The sequence below is a fragment of the Artemia sp. Qi Xiang Cuo genome, chromosome 19 (assembly GCF_049724085.1).
Source record: "Artemia sp. Qi Xiang Cuo chromosome 19, ASM4972408v1, whole genome shotgun sequence".
Classification (NCBI taxonomy): domain Eukaryota; kingdom Metazoa; phylum Arthropoda; class Branchiopoda; order Anostraca; family Artemiidae; genus Artemia; species Artemia sp. Qi Xiang Cuo.
In genome coordinates this window covers 12,822,574-12,849,738 of record NC_142812.1, presented here as the reverse complement: position 1 = coordinate 12,849,738, position 27,165 = coordinate 12,822,574, and the positions used below count along the sequence as shown (strand labels likewise).

The following is a 27,165-nucleotide window of genomic DNA, read 5'->3' as shown; positions in this document are numbered from 1 at the left end:
CAAAATTTTGAGATAGTCATTTTGTTCAGCGTATCAGAAAGGTCCGGAAATTGTGTTTTTGAGGATAAAAATCCCCCCAGTCCTCAGGGCAACGGCTCTAAGTTTTGCCCTGGGGACATATAATATTTTTATAGAAAGCGTGATCACATAAACTTTAGAGGGGGTAATTGGATGGTAATCAGACGCTCTAATGCTCTTTTAACATTCAAAGTGATTGGAGGGTAGCTACCCCACTCCCCTCCCCCCACACATGTTGTATTGTCCCGATATGCATCTACTAGAAATTTTGAGATAGTCATTATATTCAAAATAGTCAAAATATTATATAACAAGGTTTTTGGGGTTGAAACAAACCCCAAAGATTTGGGCTCCAGGTGCTGATAGGATGGTAAATGAGTTTCTTAAATATGGTGGCTCTGAGGTTAGAAATAAGTTATTGAAGATTATGAATATGACTTTTGAAAAAGGGGAAGTACCTAAAGATTTTTGGAAAACCTTATTTTAGCCACTTTTTAAGAAAGGTGATAAGACTGATTGTGGTAACTATCAAAGCATTAGCCTGGTTTCTGTAGGTAGCAAATTATTTTGTAATATGATACTTTTTGACAGAGAGATGCTGTAGACAAAGTTTTAAGAGAAGAACAGTGCGGTTTTAGGAAGGGTGGATGATGTTTCGACCAAATTTTCACTCTTAGGCGAATAATTAAGAGGTGCCTGAGTTTTCAAACACCTTTGGTCCTCAGTTTTGTAGATTACGAGCAAGCGTTCGATTCTGTTGATAGAAGAGCTTTAGTAAAGGTTTTATCCTTGTATGGTATACCAGACAAACACATTAAAGTGATTAGTGCTATGTACGAGAATAAAACTGCGTCGGTTAAGGTAGGAAATGAGGTTAGCAGCTGGTTTTGTATTAAATCAGGAGTTAAGCAGGGTTGTGTTCTATCCCCCTTTATATGGATTATTTTCATGGACTTTGTTTTAAGGAGCACAGGAAAGGCAAAGGGAGACCACGGAATCACATGGGGAGGAAAAAGTCTCCTGGACTTGGATTATGCTGATGATTTAAGTATCCTAGATGAAAGTGTGAGCAAAATGAATGAAGTTTTAGAGGTTTTGCGAGTTCAGGGTGCTAGAATTGGTTTTAAAATTAATGTTAGGTAGACTAAGTCACTAAGGCTAGGAATACGTGAAGATGAAAAGGTGACGTTGGGTAATGAAAAGATTGATCAGGTGGGCAGCTTCACTTACCTTGGTAGCATCATTAGTAAAGATGGTGGGAGCAGTGAAGATGTTAAAAATAGAATAGCCAAGGCTCAGGGTGTTTTTTCACAGTTAAAAAAAGTCTGGAAGAATAGAAAGATAAATCTGCAAACCAAGATTAGAATATTAGAAGCTACAGTGATGACAGTGGTCAAATATGGGTCTGAAGCATGGGCGCTCCGAAAAGTGGATGAAGATTTGCTAGATGTTTTCCACAGAAATTGCTTAAGAATTGTTCTGGGTACCCGGCTGACTGACCGTATTTCAAACAATAGGCTGTACGAAACATGTGGTTCAATACCGCTTTCTAGGGCTATATTGAAAGAAAGGTTGAGGTGGTTAGGGCACATTGTGCGGATGAAGGATGACAGATTGCCGAAGATTGTTCTTTTCGGCCAATCATCTAGGGCTAAACGGAAAGCAGGTCGTCCCCGTCTGGGCTGGGAGGACGTTATAAAGAAAGATTTAAGGGAAATTGGAACTTCATGGGCGTGGAACTTCGGTTGTAAAGAGGGAGGCTTATAATAGATTCGGCTGGAGGAGGAGCGTGGGTAGCTGTGTTGGCCTCAGGCAGCTTGGTGCTGCGGGGAGTTGTTGGTAGTAGTAGTAGTAGTAGTAGTATTTATTTTAATTTCTGTTTCTTTTGGGTTTCATTTAATTATTGATACTGATTTGTGGTAGTTGTATGCTTGGTATATTTTTTGATTCTATTTTTGTTAATTTTTAGTTTAATGGATTTCTTTACTTTTTTTTTGAAAACCTTATTTGTTGAAAAAGATTTTTAAGTAATAATACGAAAAGATAGCACAAACAAACTTCAGAAAATCTCAATCAGAGAAATCTACTGAATTAATTTAACATCAATAATATACCCAATTAAGCTCCTGCCGATGTTATCAGAGGATCTTCCTCACTAGAGAAATATTTCTTACACTCTTGTGTATTTTTATTCAATTTTTTTGTGAGATGTACTTTTCTTTTCGGACCCAACAATATATCATAGATAGTAAATAATCCTTTGGAACTTTAAAAACAAATGCTGCATTTGATTAATGGCTCTAAGCTTCTCAGTCAATACAAATAAATTTTTAGACAAATAAGAAAGGGTAGGTCTCAGGGAGGCAGGTCTTTTGTTTTGATATTTTTGTGCTCGTTTACAAATTTTACTTGTATTGAATCACAAGTAAAATTTTTGATGAATCATTTCTGATGGAGCCGTGAAGCCTGTAATAAAAAAAACAAAAAAAAACATATTTTTAATTATCATAGTACTTTTTATTTTTTGCTGAAAGATACTGCGTTTAGGCCACTGATCGTGCTTTCAGCAATGCATAGTTTGTGTGTTTTAATAATTTTCGTACCCATTGAAAAAATATTATCGTTAATTATTAAATTATTCTAGTATTTTATTTTTGAATGAAAGATACCATGTTTATACCATGGCTATGAAAGTGTATTTTGCTTTCAATAAATGATTTAATGGTAAAATTAATTAATAAAAGCTTAACTGGCCCACCATGGCAAACAAAAGAAGTAAATCTAGAAAGCAACAGGCTCACCGCCAATAGGAAGACAAGAATAAACGAACTAACATTTCACCTGTCAAGATGTTTTTGATGGTGAAAAAGGGAAATATTAACACCAAAACTTCTTAAAAAAAGTAAACAATCTGAGAATCAAAAGAAGAAGTAAACCAATATGAACAATAACTGTTCCAAATAATAGTATAATCTTTTTTTCACTTTGTGCCGTAGTCATTTTAGATATTTTTTTTTTCTTTTTCTATTCCCTTCAGTCATTTTGAAAATATTTCTTTTTCCCTTTTCTTTTCTTTTTTCCTTTTGATTATTTTCGTTTTTCAAAACAGAAAATGCCATGTCGTGGAAGAGGCAAAATATTGCTTTGCTTGCTATTCTTATTTTTCTTCCCGCTGGTTATAGACTCGTTTGTTCCTAAGATTTACTTTTGTTCCTTCAGGTGGTTCATAGTTATCTTCTGTAAATTTAAATCCTCTCACAAATACTTTTCTTTTCCTCGGGTCAGAGCCAAGAGTAGGACTAGTGAGTAACGTTGAATCACCAGGGTTTTGAATCACAAACCAGAATATTGGTTTGTTTGTTCTTCTTATTTTTCTTCCTGCTGTCATAGACTCGTTTGTTCCTAAGGTTTACTTTTTTCCTTCTGGTGATTCCTTCAGGACAAGGGACCCTTGTCCTGAGGGCTATAAGGGGAGGGTTGTCATCCTCAAGGACAAAATTTTCAGGCCTTTGAATTACGTTGAACCAGTTGGCCGTATCAAAATATTGATCGGAAATATTTGGGGAAATGATGGGCATGGGGTGGGGGTAATTCTCCCCCCACAATAATAAAACCTTATATGCCCCCAGGGCAAAACTTAAAACCCTTGCCCTGAGGGTTCCGAGGGGGTTATCATCCCCAAAGACTTAATTTCCAATATTTTCAACTACGTTGAACAAAATGGCAGTTTCAAAATTTGGTTGGATGTGTTTGGATAAATGGTGGGCATGAGAGAGGAGTTAATTGTCCTCCAATCACTTTCGACTATTAAAAAGGGCACTAGCCATTTCAATTTCCAATCGAATGAGCCCTTTTTGAAGTTTCTACGACAACGCTTTCTATGAAAACCTTATTTTCCCCAGGGCACAACTTACAACTTTAAGTTTTTTGTTGTTTCAAAAAATAAATTTGTGAGACAGAGTTAAACTTTACCGTAAAGAGCGAGGCGTTAAGGAGGGCGCCCCTTTCATATACAGAATAATTTCTGTTTGTTTTAAGTTTTAATGTCACTCCTTACTTTCAGTTAAAAAAAAAGTTTTTTTTCGTCCTTTTTGGCCTACCGTCAAGGGCTAAACGGAAAGCAGGTGGTTCGCGGTTGGAGTGGGAGCATTTCATAATGAAATATTTAAGGGAAATGGGTACCTCCTGGGAAGGTGTAAAGAGGGAGACTGTGAATAGATTGGGATGGAAGAGGAGGGCACGCAGCTGAGTTAGCCTCAGACAGCTTGGTTCTGAAATGAGTTGTTAGTACTAGTAGTAGTAGTAGTATGGCAATATAGGCTTATACGGCACGCTATACACGGCAATACCAATGCTAGTTTTTACTGCCAATCAAACGTTTATCTGCGTCTTTAGTTTTGTGTTTCCAACAATTTTAGAAAATAATCACAATTATTATCCTCACAAATCACAAAAAATCACTTGGCAAAGCAAAAGTAACTTAGTAAGAAAAAGAATGGTGATAAATTACTAACGATGGCAAATCTGAACCCAAGTGAGGAGATGTGCAGCTTGTACCGATAAGAGTGGAGTCTCTCTATTGGTGTCCTAGGACCTAGGGCTTAGGTCCCTCTGAATGTATTGGAGCATATTAAGTCTAAGGTAAGGATAGTATCCAGTGTGGCAATTTCATCTCATTTCTGCATTTTTCAAAACTATGCCCCATCACTGTTGTTTTTGGATTCTGGGATTTGAAGTTACAATAGATTAGATTTATAAAACAAAGTTTAAATAAGTAGTTTTTGGTGACACATTCTACCGCTTTTTAAATATTAATTCGTAAATAGTGCATCGTATAAATCATATCAGGATTCTGGAAAAGAGCCTGTAAGTTATGTAGAAACTCTGGGTTTATCTTTATGAGTAAAAGAGGAGGTATATGCTTCACTCCAAAGACTTTCTTTTTTTGTGTTTATTTTTTTATTCAAAAATCGGTTAAGAAACTACTACTACTACTAACAACTCACCGCAGCACCAAGCCGTCTGAGGCCAACACAGCTACGCACGCTCCTCCTCAACCCCAATCTATTCAAAGCCTCTCTTTTTACACCCGCCCACGAAGTTCCCAGTTCCCATTAATAGGTTTAATTGCACCGTTATCATAATATGCATGAAATACGCGTATCAAAACTCTGCCTGGAATTGGAGGCAACGCTAGAGCGTTGCTTATAGTTAAGGCCATAAGGCTCCAAAAAGTTTTTTCATAAGTCCATAAGGTTTTTTTTGTTTATTTTTTCCAGAGGCACTTCATCTAGAAGATGTGGTCGTATAAACTTCGGAGGGGGCTCATTCGACTGGAAATTGGCAGTTCTAATGGCCTTTTTAAGAGTCAAAAGTGATCGGAGGGAAAATAGTCCCCCCATGCCCTTATGAAAAAAAGTGTCTGGAATATAAAAGAAACAATAGAACGTCCTAATAAACAAAAATGATAGCATATAATTAGAACTGCTATTTTTTGGTAATTTTTTATAAATATCCAGTGTGTTCATTTCGCCTGACCTCAGAAAAATTTAACTTTCAATGTAATTTCTCTGAAACTTGTTGGAAAAATTCAAATGGAAATTATTTTATATTGAATAAAAAATCATCTCGGAAATCTAACCTCCCCTCTCAATCTTAAATATTCAACAACTCCTAGCAACGATTTGACTCATAACCACAACTGTTTTTTAATATCTTTGATATGAACAAATAAAACAGAGAGAAAGATTTTAATTCTTATTTCCGTATAGAAAAAGAAAGTCCCAGTAGCTTTTTCAATTCTCCATCTCTTTATACGAGCCAATTGTTTTTAAAGACTTAAATTTATGGCCATTGACAGTGTTTTCTTTTTAGCTTAAGCCATGATGATTCCCGGTTCTATTATGGACGCTATATAAGACCTTCTTACGGTGAAAGACTCTTGGAAAGTATTGGAGGGAACAGGGACTTTAGAAATGATATTGGAAGTGATAGGTAAGTTATAATAGTTTTTAGTGTCAATGAAAGAGTCGGAATTGCAGAAATAATAACGGGATTTCAATTTTATGTGCAAAATGTTTACTGAGCAAGGTCGTATCCAGAGGAAGAGGAGTTAAAGGGTTTGTCCCCCCCCCCTTGACTCGTGATATTTGCCTATATTTATATTATCCTGAAAAAATGGCGCTTTGCTGAAAACTAAGCTTTTTTACTTTCGCTCTTTACTTTCATAAGAAAAACTTTGTTTTTTTGTGACTTGTGCGTTTTTAGCTAAAAAATACTGACAATAAACCCATGAAAAGATTTTTTTTACCTTAGGCAAAGATTTTTTTTTTACCTTAGGCAAAGGTTTTTTTTACCGTAAAAGTTATTGATTTCATGGCCAGTGAAAGACTATTGAGAGCCATGTGAATAACTATTTTGTTTTCTGCGGGCCACATAGTGATTTTACTGTTTTATTTCTGCTTTGTTGCGTCGGTTTTGTGTTTTCAATAAAGCGCTAATTTTTCAGAATTTTACAAATATATGGAACTATGACAATCCAGTTGGTTTGAAATATTATGTCTAAAATATGTTGCATAAATCGCGAAGCAGTAATTTTTGTCCGTTTTAACTTTCAACTTCGCTCTTTACTTTCATAAGTAAAACTTTGTTTTTTAGTGACTTTTGTGCGTTTTTAGCTAAGAAATACTGACAATAAACCCGTGAAAAGATTTTTTTTTACCTTAGGCAAAGGAGCCAATGAAGTTATCACGAGTTTTTTCTAAAATATGGTATCAAATATAGATTTAACCACGCAGCTCTGTTAAATTTCGCCCTAATAAAATCTGGGATGTATCATATTAAGAGTCTATAGTGTATTTATCCTTGGTATCCTTGAGGAGTTAAAAATAAGAAATTCAATTATATAAGTAATTATTAAAGCCGGTACTGCTAGATTAAAGCATCTTGTCAAAAAAAAGTCTTCTTTATACTATTTGCTTTTTAAAATTAATCGTTTATTACATTCTAGAACGTTAAGACAACAAGGTAAACTAGACCTCAAAGTCTCACCCCCCCCTCGATGTAGCTTTTTAATACTCTTTTCAATTATAAATCTACAAAAACAGGCTGAAATGACCATTGAATTGAACATTGCTTTGAATGTTTGCTCTGAATTGCTCTGAAATTGACCATTGAATGACCATTGTTTTGAATTGAGCCTTAGGCTGTCTCTACAATGTTGCCTTCGTGCAACATTGTGGCTATTGTGGCAATTGAAGTGTGGTGGTGTCTGTGCCCACCTCCTTAGATTTAACCCCCCTTGGTTCTCCCCTGCCTAGATTTTGAATCATTCCTTTTATAGAATTATTTTCACTGTTAAGGCCCTTTTTCGTATTTTCATTAAAAAACTGAAAAACAATATAAGTTCAATTTATAGTAGTTTATAATGGCTTTAGACTGAATTTAAAAAGAAAATTCTGCATCGTAAAAAAACACAAAAAAACGATGCTGTAAATTTCATTAAATCAGAATGTCTCTATCTCCGGCACAAAACGGGAAACGTAAACGGAATTTCATAGGACATCCGGTATAAGTAGGTGTCGGGGTTTAGTTTCCTGTCGTTTATTCCGATCTCTTATTCAAGCTCTATAATGCCCGTGCCACATTATAGTCACACTTGCCGATAAAATCAAAATTACGCACGACTACAGCGCCAATTACGTTCACCGTTCATAATTTTTCGAGTTGAACATTGTTCAACTTTCAAATATGAATTTGTTGACTGACCAATCAGAGTCAAGGTTTATGGCATGATTTTTAAAACTTGAAAAAATGGAAACTTAGAACAGCGCTTTTTCTATCTGGGAGAGGAATCTGATAAAAGTTAAGAAGACTTAGTATTAGTAGAGAACAGTTGGACACGAATTACTTTTGGTGCAAACTCTTTAAACTAATTTCTAGCAATTTTAATCATTTGCTTTTTAAATACAAGTGTGAAGCTAAAATCCAGAAAATTGCCTTGTGATTTATGATATTTGGCTTCCTTTATCGATTGATGTGACTATGAAGTGGCACGGTGACTATGATGTGGTATGATGTGGCATCGATAGATGTGACTAGGATGTGGCAAGTCCACCTAATTAATTCTAAATTGCTTGAGCACACAAACTAAACAGCTTGTAAGACCCAAGGAGATAAAACTTTTTGTCTTGCTTCGAATTGGCTTCACTGGTACCGACAGCCTTGGTGTAGTTGCATCATGAGGTCTCTGAAAGCAAACTCCTAGGTGCTTAAGCGAGTATGGCCAAGATAGGGTAATTCTTAAAGGTGCCAAAACCTCTTAAATAACCTTAGTTTGTCCTATTATTGCTCAATTTATTTTTAAATAAAAAAATTAATTCTAAAGGCACTCAAGCGAACTTCAACTGGCATAGCATAACTACTTACTGGACACTTAAGAGTAGCCTGTATATCCATTGTTCTATATTTAACGAGTTTTGAATGACTATTGCGTGACTATTCTCTCTTAGCAAGGTAATCAAACAGTTCGTGGTAACGAACTGTAAGTAAGGAGCGACCCGGCTCAATGGTAACCGAAACTCTAGAAAACGGGTTTTTGATACCAGTAGATACATCAAAAGAATCAGATTTTAATTCTGATTTCAAATATATAAGTTTAATCAAATTTAGAGCTACCCATCAAAAGTTACGCACCGGAGAAAATTTGGCTGATTTTCGAAAAAGAGGGGAAAGACCCCCTAAAATTTATAGAACCTTAATGAAAATTACACCATCATATTCAGCGTATCAGAGAACCCTACTGTAGAGGTTTCAAGCTCCTATCTACAAAACTGTGGAATTTTGCATTTTTTGCCAGGAGAAAGATCACGGATGCGTGTTTATTTGTTTTTTTGTTTGTTTTTGTTTGTTTTTTTTCCCAGGGGAGATCGTATTGACCCAGTAGTACTAGAATATCGTGGGAGGGCTCATTGGAACACAAATTAAAAGTTGTAGCGCCTTTTTCAAGCGACCAAAAAAAATGGAGGGCAACTAGGCCCCCTCCCACGCTCATTTTTTTCCCAAAGTCACCCGATCAAAATTTTGAGATAGCCATTTTGTTCAGCATGGTCGAAAATATGATAAAAATGTCTTTTAGGATGACTTGATCCCCCAAAGTCCCCAGGGGGAGGGCTGAAAGTTATGAACTTTACTCAATGTTAACATATAGTATTGGTTATTGGGAAGTATACAGACTTTTTCAGAGGAGATTTTTCTGGTAGGTTGGGGAAGGAGAGGGTCGGGGGCTATATGGAAGGATCTTTCCATGAAGGAAGTTTTCATGGGGGAAGGGACATTGCTATGAAGGGGGCGCCGGATTTCCCAGCATTATTAAAGAAAAGATCAGGAATTAAATAAAAAAAACAAGTTTTTCAACTGATCAACTGATTGTGATTAAGAGGTCATTTTTAAAGAACTGGAAAAAAAATTCGAACTATAGTTTAAAGAGCAGGGTATTGACTAGGGGGCGAACCCCCTAATATACGTGTTAAAAATTTATGAATATAGAAGTTCGTTACGTAAGTTAATTCTAAGTTACGTATATTTATTACTAATAAAAACGTTCGTAAATAAGATTAAACAAGTTTCGAGAAAGCCATTTAACCAAATATAATATGCAAATTTTGTTTTAATTATTCATGTACGGTGAGCCAAAATCAAAACCTGCATTAATTCAAAAACGTTCAAAAATTAAATAAAAAAAACAAGTTTTTTTAACTGAAAGTAAGGAACGACGTTAAAACTTAAAACGAACAGAAATTATTCCGTATATGATAGGGGCTGTCCCCTCCTCAACGCCTCGCTCTTTACGCTAAAGTCTGACTTTCTCACAACTCTATTTTTTTAAACAATAAAAAACTTTAGCGTAAAGAGCAAGGCGTTGAGGAGGGGACAGCCTTCATTTACGGAATAATTTGTTCGTTTTAAGTTTTAACGTCGCTCCTTACTTTCAGTTAAAAAAACTTGTTTTTTTTATTTAATTATAAGTCTAGAATGAAGGTAGAACGGAAGTCCAAATTATAATAGCCCATGATGATGATAGCTTTCCCTGATATTTCACGCTATGTATCCTACTCCTTTTAGCCTAAATAGGTTGGTTTAGTTTTGTTTTTAAGTATTATATCTTGTCAGTTTTGTCAGATTTGTCAGTCACACTTATTTGTTTATCCTTTCTGAAGTTTTAGCGTCAAAGCACTTGATTGTATCTTCAATCTGTTAATTCACACTATTATTAAACATGGACTCGGACACGGAGACGGATTCCTAAGAACTCGAAACGAAAGAACTTGACTCGAAACGAAGACTTAACACAGGGTGTTTTTTCTGATTTGACGGGAACCATGCTAATTTTACATACGAGAAACGGAGTTCAATCCCACTTTCTAGGGCTATATTGAGAGAATGGTTGGGATGGCTAAGACACGTTCTGTGCGAGGGATGACAAACTGCCAAAGATCGCTCTTTACGCCACCCATCTAGGGCCAAACAAAAAGCTGGTTGCCCCCGAGCGGGGTGGGTGGATATCGCTAAGAAAGATTTAAGGGAAACGGGAACTTCTTGAGAGGGTGTACAGAGGGAAGGTTTTAAATAGAATGGGATGGGGGAGGAGCCTGAGTAGATATGTTACCTTCAGGCTGCTTGGTACTGCAGGGAGTTGGTAGTAGTAGTAGTAGTAGTAGTAGTATGCTAATTATACTCAGGAACGCTCAGTAAGCATACATTGCTCTTCCCGGAATCTACGATATTATTACTAAAAAGTATATGCTCAAAATAAGAACCTAAAAGTGACCAAACCAAAGGAAATTTCTGTCGGACTCTAATTATTCTTTTTTGAACAATTTGGATGACCTGGACTTGGTAGATAAACACCATTTTTCTGATCTATTTATTTTTGTGTATTCATTTTTATTGATTTATTTATTCATTTTTTCGTTAATCATATTGATTTATTTAATTGATTTAATTTGTTTTAATTTATTTAAATTGTTTTAATTTATTTAAATTGTTTACATTCATCTTTTTTTAAGTTATGTTTCAATTTTTAATAAATTCAGTTTGTTGTTAGTTGTTGCATTATTTACCTATCTATTTAGCCTGTTCACTTTATTTATCAATTTTATTTGTTTATTTTTCTTTAATTTGTTTAGTTTATTTATTTTATTTTTGTTCAACCTATTTGCTTTGTTTTGAATAATATTGTATTTTTGGTTATATTATTTGGTTCTAGGTGTTTACCCACCCCCCTGCCCCTCCCTGGAAAATACACCCGGAAAATATCCCCCCACCCAGGGAAAATGAGGCTTTCCAAATTTGAGAATTTTATTAGAGTTTTTCTTATTTCCGTAGGGGGAAGGAATTTTGTTACTTGTGTATTATGCGCCACTCACTCAAGTTTACGCTGTGTAAAACTCGAGAAGAAACCGTTTTTTTTGTTAGTTTCTTCGTTACTTTAGAAATAAATTTGGGCTATAAATTTGCACATTAGGGAGAGGGGGGAAGTACGGCGGGTCTGCATACAAAATGTGCTTGGTACAGTTATTCTGCATATTAGATAGATAGATAGATAAGTGTATTTTAAGGCTAAATATATGGCCATGAACACAGTAAAATAACATAAATGAAAGGCACAAATAACATAAACTTTGATCAGCGATCATCACGAAGCACTTAAATGAAACTCTACATTAACCTAATAATAATCCATTAGCCTAAACCTAATAATAAGCACAAATTATGCTGAAGATTATTTGACTTTATTTCTGCTCATTTTTGGCTTAATGGAGCTCTTTACTGTTCTTTAAAAAACTTCTTTTGTGCAAAAAGTTTTCAAAATGAATTTTTGCTCGTTTTTTTATTGACATACCACAGTCTTTTTAATGGGAAGAAAATATTTTATATCTTCTCGGTTTTTCAAACAGTTTGTGGTAACGAACTGTAAGTAAGGAGCGACCCGGCTCAATAGTAATCGAAACTCTAAAAACAAGAATTTTGAATCCAGTAGATGCATCAAAAGAATCGGATTTTTATACTGATTTCAAATGTATATGTTTCATTTAGTCTAACCCATCAAAAGTTACTAGCCTGAAAAAATTTGCCTTATTTTCAAAAAAAGGGGGAAAAGGCACATTACATTAAAAGGCACATTACAATTTAATATGATTGTCGATAGCATATAATTATTTGTCAATATGAAATGCAAAAAGGTTTGCTGAATAAAATATATAAAATCATAGATGCTTTGCGAAAGAGATTTAAAAAGATATAAAGCCAGACTGGCCAATCATGACAAAACAAAGAGAATAACAAGGCCGTATCCAGGGGGGGGGGGTAGATGTTTTATTTGTTTGGGGGGGGGTGTACCAAAAAAATCTTTAAAAACGCAACAAATATTTGTTTATATTCATTTTTGTTACATTTTTACAAGCCGGACAAACATTTCGGGGGGGGGGGGGAGAGGTCCTAATAACGTAATAATAGTACTCATTTCTTGGTATTACGGTCATTAAAAAGAAAAACACCTGACGCTTGAAAAAAAACACTGAAATGAAACATTATATTTACTTTATAATTGGATTTTTTTTTTTTATTATTAACAAAATATCCAGATACATCGCTATTCTTCTGTAATTTTTTAGTCGCCATATTCCTAGAAAAAATTGTTTTCTGGATTCAAACTTTCCAAACATTCTACCCCCCCCCCCTTATGTGCAAACATATAGCCCGAATTATATATTTACCATATATTCTGTCACTTGTCTTTGTCTTTTCTCTCGCTAAGATGAAAAAAAAAACTAAAAAACAAACAGGTTTTTTCTCGTATTTTACACATCGTATACTTAAGTGAGTAGCGCATAATACACAAGTACCGAAACTGCTTCCCCCCAACCGAAATTAAAAAATTAAACTCAATTAAAATTAGCAGATTTTGAAGGCCTTATTTTCGACGGGGGGTATTTTCCCACGGGGTTTTTTTCCGCGGAGGAGGGTATTTTTCAGGGTTTATTTTCTGGGGGGGGGGTAATTTGAGAGGGGGGGAGGTAAACGCCGGCCACCATATTATTTGGAATCGAATTTTTAATATTGGTCATTGGTCCATTTGTATTGGCTCATTAGGACCTTCGCGTCAATAAATGTCTAATTTATTTTTCATCTTTTCTCAGTGGACTGTTTATGTAACTAATTGATTTAGCTGTTAACCAGCTCAAATCCTATAAAAGATATTTTAATTATTACATAGTTTTTTTAGTAAATCGACAATCGGAAGGAAAAATCTTCTTTGATTTCCAGTTCCATTCAGTAGCCTACTTTGATTGTATTTTATTTTGCTTTGATATCATAGCGTCTTACTTCCTTTTGGATGTCTTACGGACTTATTTGTATCAGCTGGTGTTCAATATTATCAAATGTATGCTTTTACGATGAAAAGATTAAACGGGGTTTAAATACAAGGGGGCTTATTAAAAAAAAAAATTACCTCCCCAAAGCTTCCGCTTGTTCAGGGAACAAAAAAATGGAAAAGACAACGTAAATGAAAAGCCAATCACACTTTTGGAGTGACTCAGTTTTGAAGGGGGTATCTTGTTTTGTTTAGAGTGTCTCAATTCGTTTTGATTTGGTCAGTGGCTTTTCAATTTTAAGTTTACGCTACTAGCAGCCAGTATCAAAAGAAAATCTGGCTTTTAGTGTCAATCCTTTTTTATAGGGATGCTTCGCTTTGGTTTGATTTGTTTTAAATTTCTGTTTAATCTTAAATTTTCACTGTTAGCGATGCATATAGATCGCAACTCACACTTTTGGAGTCGCCCCATTTTGAAGGTAATACCTTATTTTATATTGACCATCATAATTTATGTTGATTTGTCTTAACTACTACTACTACTTACAACTTACTGCAGCACCAAGCTACCTGAAGCCAACATAGCTACGTATGTTCTTCATCCATCCCAACTTATTTAGTGCTTCGAAGTTTACACCCTCTCAAGAAGTTTCCATTTCCCATAAATCTTTTCTTATGACAATCCGCCATCCCATTGAGGGGCAACCTGACTTTTGTTTGGCTCTAGACGGTTGCCCAACATGGACAATCCTTGGACAGTTCTGTCATCCTTCATCCTCAGAACGTGTCCTAGTCATCTCAACCTATCTCTCATTTTAGCCCTAGAAAGCAGGACTGACCCACATGTTTCGTACAGCTTACTTTTTGAGATAGAGTCAGTCAGTTGCATACCCAAAATAACCCGTGGGTAATTTTTCTGAAAAAGATTCATGCTAATCGTCCTCCGTTTTTTTGGAGCACCCACACTTCAAAACCATAACTGACCACTGTCATCACTGTAGCATCCATTATTCTTATCTCGATGCGCAGACTTATCTTCCCATTCTTCCAAACTTTTTCAAATATAAAAAAAACAGGACCTTGGCTAGCTATTTTACTTGTAACATCTTCACTGCGCCCTTCATCGTTACTAACAATATTACCTGGGTAAGTGCAGCTGCTCACTTGGTCGATCTTTTCCTTACCCAGCATCACCCCAGTACTTTCACTTATTTTAAGTCTTTGTGACTTACTACTACTACTACTACTAACAACTCACCGCAGCACCAAGCCGCCTGAGGCCAACACAGCTACGCACGCTCCTCCTCGATCCCAATGTATTATAAGCCTCCCTTTTTACACCCGCCCACGAAGTTCCCATTTCCTTTAAATCTTTCTTTATGACGTTCTCCCACCCCAGACGGGGACGACCTGCTTTCCGTTTAGCCTTAGACGGTTGGCCGAAAAAAATAATCTTCTGCAATCTGTCATTCTTCATCCGCACACCATGCCCTAGCCAGCCCATCCTTTCTTTCATTATAGCCTTAGAGAGCGGTGTTGAACCACATTTATCGTATAGCCTATTGTTTGAAATACGGTCAGTCAGCCGGGTACCCAGAACAATCCTTAAGCAATTTCTCTGGAAAACATCTAGCAAATCTTCATCCGCTTTTCGGAGCGTCCATGCTTCAGAGCCATATTTGACCACTGTCATCACTGTAGCTTAATCATCACTGTAGCTTTGTGACTTAATCTTTTTTAACATTAATTTCCAGATCTATTTATGCACCCTGAACTCACAAAACCTCTAAAAATTCCTATATTTGGCAAATATCTAGAATGCTTAGATCGTCGGTATAATGTAAGCTGAGGAACGTTTTACTTCCCTAATTGATTCCGTAGTATTCTTTCATTGCCATTGCTCTGCTCCTTACCACTGGCTTTGTCTTAATTGCTGTTTAATATTATTTAATTTACTCTATCAGCAATCAGAAGCAACTCCTACTTTTGGAGTTATCTTGATGGGAGCGATACAGTTCGTTTCGATTTTTTTTTAATTCATGTTTAATATTAAATTTTTGCTTTTAGCGATGAACATCAAAAGCAACTCCAACTTTTGGAGTCAATAGCATCACAAGATTTATCTCCCGAAACAGAGGCACAACTAGTATATAACCTCACATCAAGCAGCAAGATAAGGGACTTCTCACCTAACTCAGAGCCTTCATTTTCTGAATCTGACGAACCAATAACTTATCCTCAAACCGAAAGTGGAGAATCACGAGACTCGGAAGACGTTGAAGAGTTAATCAGACAAGCACGATATCATTGACGCTAGTGGATAAGGTACGTAATAAACATTTGGCTGTTAAATCCCTCTCAAGATTCTAATGAAGGCTAAAAGAACTACCCCACCCACCCACTCCAATTATATTTTACTCTTCGCTTCATTTTGTTTTACAATTAAGGCTACACAGTTATATTTTTTGACATGAATTGAAGGTTACCAATCTAATCGGCAATTAACTTTTACAGACTGCACAATTGTTCTGCTTAAAGAAAGAGCGATATGGCTTTGTTTTTTTTACATGGCCACTTCGTGTACTGGCAGTAGAAACGTTGAAGGGTGGTTCATTCGAATGGCAGTTGAAACTTCCGCATTTGGCAGCTAAATTACTCTCAAGATTCTAGCAATGGATAAAAGTAACTATCTCTCTACTCGAACTGTATTTTACAGGTCGCTTCATTTTTTTTTTAATTTATGCTATAAAGTAATAATTTTCTTGACCTGAATAGAAGGTTAGTAGCCTTTCGGTAATTATTCTTGCTAATTAGTGTAATTAGCGGTAATTAGTGTTGCTTAAGGAAAGAGGGATACGACTTTAGAATATGTTTTTTTTTTACCAGGCCACTTTGTATAGTACAAACGTTGGAGGGGGGGGGTTCATTATATTAGGATTTTAAAGTTTTAGAGTCCTTTCTGAGGGTTGTAAGTGAATGGAAGGTAACCAGCCTCCCTTCCTCAGGCCTTTTAACTATTACTCCTCAACGCCAAAAGACACCCGATATAAGCGGTTTTGTTCACAATATTCCAAAGGTCCAGTAGTTACGCCTTCAGGGATGACATAATCCACACAGCCCCTGGGGAATGGAGCGTAAATTATGCCAGCTGCCTATTGTTTACACATATGTATTGTAAATGGGGCATGTTTAACCCTGGAGGTCCAAAAGGACTAATGCTATTAAGGTAAAACTTTTAGGATATGTCCAGGAGGATGTTGAACTAAATCAAAACATTTTATGAGCATCCATGTTATCAGAAGATTGTTGCTGAATTTTCTGAGAAAGGGCTATGGGTACTAATCTGAACTTTTTCAAGTGTGTTGAGGGGGATGTGGAACTAAGTTGAAGTACACTTTGTGTTTCCAGGTTATCAAGAACGCCTATTCGCGATTTCTTGGAAACGACAGAGAGTGCTAACTTGAAACTTTCAGGGCACGTTGAGGTATATTAAAAAAAAAGTTACACTATATGTTGCAAGTCTATTAAAAGGGCGTATCTTCAATATCTCAGGAACGGTTAAGGGTATTAAATCGGAACTGTCTGGGGATGCTGACGGGGGTTTTGAACAATCATAAGACACTTAGTGTATGGGGAAGGCGAAAGGGTTGAAAAATCCGGAAAAAATAATATTTTTGTGCTATGGGACTATGGAACTTATAATTCACGCGCGGCAAGGTTGTGACAAAAATCAAAAAAATTATTTTGTGCCAGGTTGTCAAAATGACGTTTTTGTAACATCTCAGGAACTTCCAGTAGATCTTTAGGGGAGGAAGTAGATGTTGAATTACGATTCTGGGAAAGGTCAGAGTTACTTCAAAAGGCGCTATGTAGATCCAGCCTATCAAAATACTAAATTTGCAATATCTCGGGAATGGAAATGTGCCATTGGAATAGAAAATTGAAAATTCAAGTGCTCTTTTTAAGAGTCAAAATTGCTTGGTCCAAATGCCCTTTATAAGATTCAAAAGTGATTTGTGGGTGACCAGCCCCCCTTCCATACACTTTTTCCTACTCACCTCCATTCTTCCAAATACACTTGATCAAAATTTCGAGAATCCCATGGTTTTTCAAAAATATATTCTGGGATCCTCTTTTTAAGAGTCGAAATAGCTTGGTCCAAATGCCCTTTATAAGATTCAAAAGTGATTTGTGGGTGACCAGCCCCCCTTCCATACACTTTTTCCTACTCACCTCCATTCTTCCAAATACACTTGATCAAAATTTCGAGAATCCCATAGTTTTTCAAAAATATATTCTGGGAACCTGAAAAAATCAAAATAAGGCTATGTGCACCCAATTTTTCAAAGTATTTACAATATCTTGAAAAGGGGTTATTATCGAGTTAAAATTTTAAGGGAGTATTCGAGACTAGGAAGATTTGATTAACCGTGCTCCTCTTTGTGCTAATTTCTATTTTTTTATAAGGTTGACCTGAGTGACCTGCTTCCTCATCGCAACTTATGTCTCTTTGGGTCTCATTTATTTATTGATAGCAACTTTATTTTGTTTTAACTATGGACTTTTTTACCAATTTATTTTCCTCGTCTCTGGTTCAATATTTCTCCTTAATTTCTTATAAAAAAAAAACTTTTGTTCCGGATATAGTTCTTTTCAGTTAATAAGCATAAAGACCATAGGATAGAGGGGGGTCGCATAGAACATAGCATAGAGCATAGAGAATATAGCATAATTGGCATAGAGGGGGGTCCTCCTCCCCCTCTTTTCTCAAGTATCTTGCAACAAATAAAACTAATACTTTCTTCTATGGAACAAAATTTTGAAAACATAAGTATCCGTACAGGATTTTTAGTATCCGTAAAAGTATCCGTAAAACCTCAGATTTTGGTAGACTAAATTGCTCATGGTTAAAAGCTATGGTTTCTCCATTTACCCCTTTTAGGCGTGGCGAGACGGGCACATTCAAAGTATCAATCATCCTTATTCAGTATTATAAAGGCCACACCTCAGTTAAAATGTGGCCTTAAGTGAAGGTTCAAGCTTGGCAGTATCAAATTGATGTACTTGTGCAATGTTTTGGGTACCAAGGGTAGACATAAAAAAGAAAAGAAAAATGCGATTACGATCGCGGCTGTAATTGCATGGAACTTATTATCCAGAGCAGTTGGATCCAGTTGTTGCTTGTTATGCATAGAGTTGTTATCATAATTGCAATCTGGTTATATATTTAAAAAATTCAAGTATTATATCAACAAAAGCAACAACTTCTTAAATAGTATACAAAATAGTACGAAAAGTGGAAACTTAAATATAGCATACTCAAAGATTACAACAGAAACAACAACTTCTTCGAAAATAGCAATAAAGACAACAACTTTTGAAAGGAGAAAAAAAAAGAAAAAAAAAGGGAAATAAAAGGGAAAATTAAACAAGCAAACTTGCCCACTCGTGCCTTAGAATTGCTGGTTTTATTTTTTGCCGGCTAATAAGGGTCTCAACAGCTAGATTTGGGTCCGCTAGGTTATAGCGCCGAATCAGAAAACTATTTTTTTCCAAGGTTGCAATTTTAGTAGGTACTTTGCAAAACAGAAAAATATAGAGCGGATTTTAAACTTTTCACGGTTTGCCAATAAATTCCAGAAAGGGGTCACATATAATATATGTGGCAGAGCGGTAGCGTTGTAAATACTTGCCAGTAGTGGACGGTTAAATCTCAGAGTGGATTTAACGATCAAAGCATAGGAGCTGGATATTCGCCGTTCAAGATGTGAGATCAGGAAGGAACGGGTATGCTGTAATGAGGAACCTATTGGAAATCCCCAGATATACTATTTTATCAACTGGTTTTACTGAACAATCACCTAGTGGGATATTAGTAGGAGGGCCATTCTTCCAATTATAAAGCAAAACTTCCGACTTTTGGGAGTTGAATCTCAGACCGACTTTCTCGTAGTTAGACTGCAGACATGAAAATATTTCTGAAAGGCGGTTAAGCGTCCGGCTGAGATTCAGCGTATCATCGGCATAGCACACTAGGGAGATGTCAATGGAACTGAGAATGTATGATGAAGGAAAGCTGTCTTGAGGTTCAATAATGTAGTTATTGAAGAAATTGGGGGATAAAACTGCTCCCTGACGGGCACCTTTATGGACTGGTATCAAAGCTGACCGTGGGGCTGGCGGAAGGCCTTTATCGGGAGGGAGCTTGAGTCGCACGCGAAGGTGAGAATAAATATCACGGAAAGCCCTGATGATATTTGAGTTCACTCCTCTTTTAGCTGAGTTTAGCAACATTGCATGAATCAATGAATCAAACGCTCTCTGCAGGTCTAAGCCACCGATCGCTAGACTTTCTCCTGATTTGTGTGCATCCAGGAGTGCAAATGCAACGACATGGAGCGCTTCCGCACAACCAACGCCGCGTTGGAAACCGAATTGTCTTGGTGGACTGCAACACAGTTTTTCAAACTCATCTACGAATAAAAGTTCAAATAACTTGCAGAAAGTGGTAGCAACCGAGATTGGACGGAAAGAGGAGCATTGCATGGTAACTTTTCCTTTTTTAGGAACTGGCGTAAGATCTCCAATTGAGAAAGTGGTTGGGACAATACCCTGAATATATATATATTATATATTATATATATTATATATATATATATATTATTATATATATATATTATATTATTGCAGAACTTTCTAATCCTGCAGATCATTACTATAATTTTTATGGTTGTAAACAAAACTATGTCAAGGGTCAAGTGACAAAGGCCCATTAACTCCACGGCCAAATAGTCACTGAGGTATTGATATCCTTTCGGATACGGTAATTTTAGGTTGGGTTTACCTATCTCTTTCCCCCTTCATGGAAGAGCCTTCCTTGGTACTGCCGAGGTGCAGGGGTGTCCCGAGACTCATTTCATTGGAGGGGCGATCTTCGTAAATATTACCGAATCGCTACCTGATTTATGCTGAATTTTCTGCAGAAATCAAGAATTTTGCTAAATTTCGGGCAATTTTACAAAAATTTTGCCGAAATGTTTGCCTTCGGCGAAAATTTTACCGAATGCCTAAAATGTTGGAAGGGCGGCATGAGAATAAATCCTTGAGGAAGAGAAGTTTTTCTGTTGAGGAGTAGCCAGATTTCCTTGCATTATTAGTAGTAACCTATGGCACAGTTTCAACAGTAAATTTCAGCCGTACATTTCAACCGTACATTCAACCCTACAAGAATATGGTCAAAAGTGTAATAGATTGAAAACCTACATCAAAATATACATTGGAATTGCGCAAGAAAAACCCCTGCCTTTGACACTGTATTTACACGTGAACATTTTGAAAAGTTGGCAAGGTTTTTGTTTTTGATAGGAATTGCACAATGAATGTACCGTTTGACGTGGGCATTTTTTAGGAGCCAATCAGAGGTTGTTCAATATACGATAACTTGATTTGTGGTTGGGATTTGAATAAAAGGAATGGTTTTCACTACAATTCATATTAGTAAGAGAATTGAATTCAGAGAGAATAGTTTATTTGAGAGGATATTAGTGGAGAAAAAATGAGTGGTGCATTTACATTATTAGAGATTAATGATGTAACTGGCAGTAGAAGCAGCAACGATATACGAGTGCCCAATGTAGCTGTGGAAATAGTTGCTTGTTGTAGACTAAGCCTTTAATGGGACAGTATGTATGAAAGATACGTGATATCAGTAGGAAAGTTTAAACTGTAGGAGTAACTCTGTTTTGCTGGAAAAGTGAATATTCTCCATATAAATAAACTTCGGTCAGCATTAGATGTCCTATCGAAATATATTGATGAGAACAAAATGCATCAGTGAATATTATTATTGTAATTATGTTCAATAAAATTGTTTCTGAATCAAAGCAATTTTTCTTTCTATAGTAGACTAGCGTATATTTTCTAGCGTACAAAAAGAAACTCTGGTTAGTCTGAAGTTGGTTGTGAGAGTGTTAGGACTAAAAAATGGTTAGATTTGAGAAAGACCTAATCTTGGTGGATCTAGTGTTTATGGAAAAACGCTTGATTCTAGAGGACGATTTCCTAGAGCTGGCTATTCGAAGAAAGATATTTTCTCGGGGAATGCTTGTCGATATAATAAAAACTGATTTTCCATCATTAGACTATTGTTTGAAGCTTTTACGCCGTGGTCCAAATGTATTTACACAATTTATTGATATATTGATCACGACATGGCAAAATGATATTGTGGATATGCTTCTAAACATAAGTTTAGAAATTTAGGACTTTTTTTTCATGAGAAAGATGGTGCTCAAGGATGATTTACTTCTCTCTCTCTATCTCAGACAAGTTTTGTTGTTGGTAGCTCAGTTTCATTGTGGCAGTGAGAGTTTCAAAACATGAAAAAATGTTAAATAAATGTCCGCTATGCATTTACACACTGGGCAGTTTGTCATCATGTGAGAATTGTACAATGATTAATGAGTATGATAAAAAGTATAGATTATACAACATGTGTAAATTGCAGAAAGAATATGCTATACAAATTAAAGGTTGTAATTCCTGTCTTGAAGAGGTGTGTGACTCTCATCCTAGAGGGAAGCTATGCTCCAATTGCCATTATGATAAATGTAATCAGTGGGAGAATACATATCCAGGTATGATTAGAAAGAATCCTAATTGTGATTTTAGTTTATTGCTACGAGATTGGTATCGTCGTGGTTTTAGATTGTTCTGGGAGGAGGAACCGGGTCAGCAATTCAACTGTTGGAACATGAAAAAGAATATGGTTTCTACGTCATTGTTGTAAAGATAATGGATGTTATGATTAAAAGCCCACTGATTTTTATTTGACTGTGACGGAATGTGATTCGACACTTGAGGACACTATTTGTGAAATTGATTCAAATAAGCAAATTGAAACATATGAATTCTATAGAATGAATGAAAATAGTATCATACTATACAAAGAGATATGACAAGAGTGAAGTCACACTCTATTGTAGAAAATGTGACCCTGACATTGCAGTACATCAGGATCAGTACACTGTGAATTCAGATAATCTACCTGCACTACTTGTTGTCGACAAATACCTATACCTAGTAGAAGATGAAATCTAAAGAGTAGAAAAGTCGTTTTATCATGTATATAAATTTTTATTAATAAACAATTTCAAATAAAATTTTATAACATTCTATTAGTAGGGCACAAAAATCAAAATTAAATACGCTTTTAAGTATATTTTAAATTATAAAGTCGTTAAATCGATGTAAGTCAACGTAGATGTTGAGAAACTCCTTGTAGGTGTAGCCACGACATCTGAAAATGAAAAAGAGTAGCGCATGAAAGCCACATGTCTTAGTCGTTAAATCCTGTACTCCTCGTTGATTTTGAATAATGGTTTTCCCACTGCTTTCAATAAAGTTACTGATGTATGGAGTGAAGAATTTATATGATAGGCCAAGAGGATCAAAAAGTTCAATATTCTTCGCTGTTTGAAAGATGCATAGCCAATGGCCGGTCTTCAAAGTCGATGGAGTGCTATTAACAATGATTAAGGTATTGTTAACACTTGGAATTTTTTCAATGAAGTCCGAAGGTATGCAATAGTAGGCCCGCCCACGGCGGGGAGACCCGCCCACGTTCATCACTTTTTTAGAAAATAATTTTTTTCTACTATGCTTGTCAACCTACAGTAAACTTTTTCCCACCAAAATGTACCTACACATTCAGGACATCAAGCAAAATTTTGATATTTTTTTTAGCCTATCAGTTATAGCCATAATTCAAAGAACAATGACCTTGGTCAGATATGGTGAACCTGTACGACCCCGGTACAGCTTCGCCATCCCCCGGTTCTGGTTCGCCAAGCATTGAAAACCACTTTTAAAAAAATCAGAAGAGCCATTCTCATTTAAGAATATGTTTAATACTCATCAGCTATTGGTATAAGAAAATTTAATACAGGTAATTCGTATCACATTTGTCTGATCATTTTATTTTGTATGCGGAAAGATCGACACCAAATGTCAGCTTTTCTGATTGCCTTTTAGTCCCTCCGCATGAGAAGGGTTGATCAAGTTTAATTTCCACTGATTGTCTCTCTACAAAAGCCTGTTCATCTGTATAAACAAACTTGTTTGGTTCAACCTTTTTGAGAAATTTGACATCAAGATCATCACCATTGATTTCTAGCACTGACGCAACATAGTATGTTTTCCCGCTTCTTTTTCCATCGATTCCAGTGAGAATGAAATCACCGACTGTAATCTCTCCAGATATTTCAGTTTCAGCCTCGACATCGCCAACATTCAGACTCTCGTCACTGCAACAATCAGAATCAACTACAAAATCTTCAGAGCTGCTTTTATACTCAAATACTTCGCAAAAAAGCTTCCTTTTTGGAAATTTATATTGCTTCGCAACTGTCTTGCTTAGTTTCTTCATTTCTAGCACTTTTTGTTTCTTATTTTTCTTTTCCACCTCTTGCTGAATTCTTTCTTTTACTGGTGTATCTGTTAGGATTTCTGTTTTATTTCTATTTGCAGTTCTTCTTTTCTGCTTCCTGGGGAATCCTTTCAGCAATGGGAAAAGATCTATAATTTCTGAATAGCTATCGTTAACAGAACCAGACATTGTAACAGGCAGCTGTTCTGGACTCGAGTCTCTCAGGGGTGGTTCACTTGCACATGGTGCTTCTGAATATCGCGCAGAGTTACCTTCTGAGCTGAAAGGGGCCAGTGGTGGTACTTCTGCTCTATCGGAAACGGATGAACTTAGGTGTTCGTGGTCTTGAAAAATTTCCGGGTTGAATGGATGAATTCCTGTGCAGCGGAACCCGTTGATTATGCTTTCTTGAGTAACAGCCTTGAAGTAAGATGAGCCAAGAATCTTTGCGACATTAGCAATGGCTATGGTTTCGCATTTGCTTCTGCTCATAAAAGCTGCGGCTTCTCGATTGTAGTATGTCTTAATCGGAAACATAACGGAGCGATCCAGAGGCTTCAATTTATGAGTCGTATGTGGGGGCATGGTTAAAAGATTAACACCGTTCTCCTTAGCCAGCTCAAGCAGATCGCTAGAATATCTGGTAATATTATTGTCCAAAATAAGAAGAACAGGTTTTGATTTTGTTGGTTTTACATGACTAATAAAGTGGTTCAGCCAAATGACAAAGAGCTTGGTCGTCATCCATACAGAAGCTTTTTCATTTCCGAACCCATTGGTCCCTGGTGGAGCTCCCTTTAGTAGAATATCAGGGCAGGTTTTTCTGGGAAAAATCATCCTTGGAGGAACAGTATTTCAAATAGCGCTAACACAGATACAAAGCGTGATATTCTGCCCTCTTTCGCCAGACGTTACCTTTCCGACTTGCCTTTGGCCCTTTTCAGCAATGACAGTGCCTGGCTTGTGAACAGTCGATAATCCTGTCTCATCGACGTTCCAAATATTTTCTGGGCCAAAGCAGTGACGATCGTATAGAGTCCGAAGATTGTTAAAGAACTGCTGAACTGTAAAGCGGTTGAAGGCAGTAGGCCTAGCCCTTCCCAGACTGGGAGCTTCTGCCTGTCGGATTGTAAGCTCGGGGTGTCGCTGCATAAACCCCCGATACCAATCATCTCCCGCAGCTTGATTTTTCTCACCACATGTCCATGAATCTGGAATTTTAAGCTGCTTCGGCGTGGCATATTTGTAACAAAGTTGACGTAGATCGAGTCTTGATAGTCCATAATGCATATGGCATATTATTTGCAGGTATTTGACAAGAGCCCGTTCTTGTTCGTCGGTAAAAATTTTACGAGTGGCGTATCGTGGTGAAAAAAAAAGAGAGGCAAACCTCTAACCTCCAGGCCGTTCTTGCTGATTCTTTTCACATAATCTCGTAAGGTTGCACGAGGAATCTGGTATTTTCTCGAAGCTGTTGCCTTTGGAACTTGCTTCTCAATGACTTCTAGCACAGCTTCACGAAGTAGTTCTGGTTCAGTCGTACCTTTTTTCCTTTTTGTAGCAGGCTTTGGCGTTCGCATGATGTCTGAAAACAAAAGAAAATATACTGTTAATAAAATACAGAATAGTGCACCAATATGCTTGATGTAACATTGAAGATTTTTGCAGAAGAAGTTTACCCTACATGTCCAGTCTTAAATTTTTCAAAGTTTTTAGCGTTGTCTTTTGTCATGATGTATAACCTACTTATTTTGGCAAGGAAACAACATTGACTACTTAAAACTTTTAGAATATGTTAGTTGGATTGTCCAGTTTGTTTTTAACAGAAATATAATGTGTTCTGAGCTTGAAAGATCAAATAAAATTTCAAGAGCTCTTTTTTACGTGGTAACCTCAAGATAATACGTTTCGTCTCAATATTCTTCGTCGAATGTTACATCAACATAACAAAATCTTAAATTTCGAATCAATGTCACAACTTCTGGGCATGCAAATTGACTCGATCCAATTGTTTTTATCCTATTATTATTGCCAGTAACAACTCTTCATTTAGATGGGCTAGTAAAATACAGAATATTACTAGTAAAATACATAATATTTCTGAAAAATATATAACTACTAAAATACGGAATAATACAACAACACATAACAAAATACTACAATGAAAACAAAATGAAAGCTCACCAGCCCAGGTTCGCCAGCCATGGTTCGCCATACCCTAGGCTGGTGAACCTGAGCAGGAAATTTGTGGCGAACGTGGGCAAAGGGTCATCTACATGAAGTTTTGATCTAATCTGTAATTCTTGATAGATGGTGCCAAATGCTTTTGAGGAGAGTGGTAGCATAAACTGAAAGATATATTAGGTAATAGACAATTACCAAATCTTTTAAAATAGCTCTTGAATAGCTTTTTTTCTAAGACATAAAATATAGCATTCTGCAGGAAAAAGATATACCAATTATTAAAAAAATTTACTTACAACTGAAGGCAAATTCTCTGCACTAATAAAGTATCGCTAGTAGATGGCTCTTCCATTGGCAAAGTTTCCTGGGTTTTGAACACTATGTGTTCGAGTAATTTTGAAATGACGAACCTGGACCGTGGTGAAGGTGAGCTGGTCTCCCTACTTGTACTGGGACATGTATGGATCCATACTAAATACGTTGATTATTTGGTTTGTGTTCATGGTGCTAGGTCTAGTAGAACACTGCCGTCGGGTGTGATTTCCCAATAGGTTTCAAATTGACTCAAGGATATTAGCGTGATACTCTCAGTCAGAGCATTGGAAAATGTACACTCTAAAAGTACATTCCCTGTTCGTACTATGCTCATATCATGAGTCCCCGACAAGTCCAAAACAATTACCCCATGATTTTTTGAAAACATTGAATCGGTTATTCCCTTTTCAAATAGTTGAGAGTCATGATCTAGGGATTGCATGGTCAACTCGTACAGAGTTCAATAGGATTTATTCGCCTGTTTTGAACTTTATCCAAGTAGACTTTGACAATTGACGACGATATCATCGTGAGTCATGCGGTTGATTTTTCAGAAATTCCGGCTGTTTCAACTGCAAAGATTAAACTTTATTCAAGCTACAGTTCCAGATGACTGTTGTCTAGTATACGTTAGCGACTAAAAAAGCAATTACAAACAATATCAGGAATACGTTGGTTAATCCGGAAATGTGATTCTGAGAACATAAATATTCCTATTTATGTGATCCGACTTCCAACCGAAGTTCCTACCATACCGGCTATAGCATATTCAAGCTTAGCTACCAAGATTAATAAAATTGGCCGAACTCTAGAAGTTATTGATTCAGCTCACAAATTATGATATGAA

The 27,165-nt window shown here is 36.4% G+C and overlaps 1 protein-coding gene across 1 annotated transcript in view; it reads left to right on the top strand.

The window, feature by feature from the left end:
- LOC148940513 (disintegrin and metalloproteinase domain-containing protein unc-71-like) overlaps positions 1–27,165 on the top strand; it is a 426,194-nt gene that overhangs the window by 373,273 nt on the left and 25,756 nt on the right. Inside the window, exons 19-20 of the mRNA XM_089104806.1 lie at positions 5,893–6,012; positions 15,461–15,718. Of these exons, the coding sequence (XP_088960932.1) occupies positions 5,893–6,012; positions 15,461–15,704 (364 nt within the window). The 3' untranslated portion in view covers positions 15,705–15,718. The remainder of the gene's footprint in view (positions 1–5,892; positions 6,013–15,460; positions 15,719–27,165) is intronic.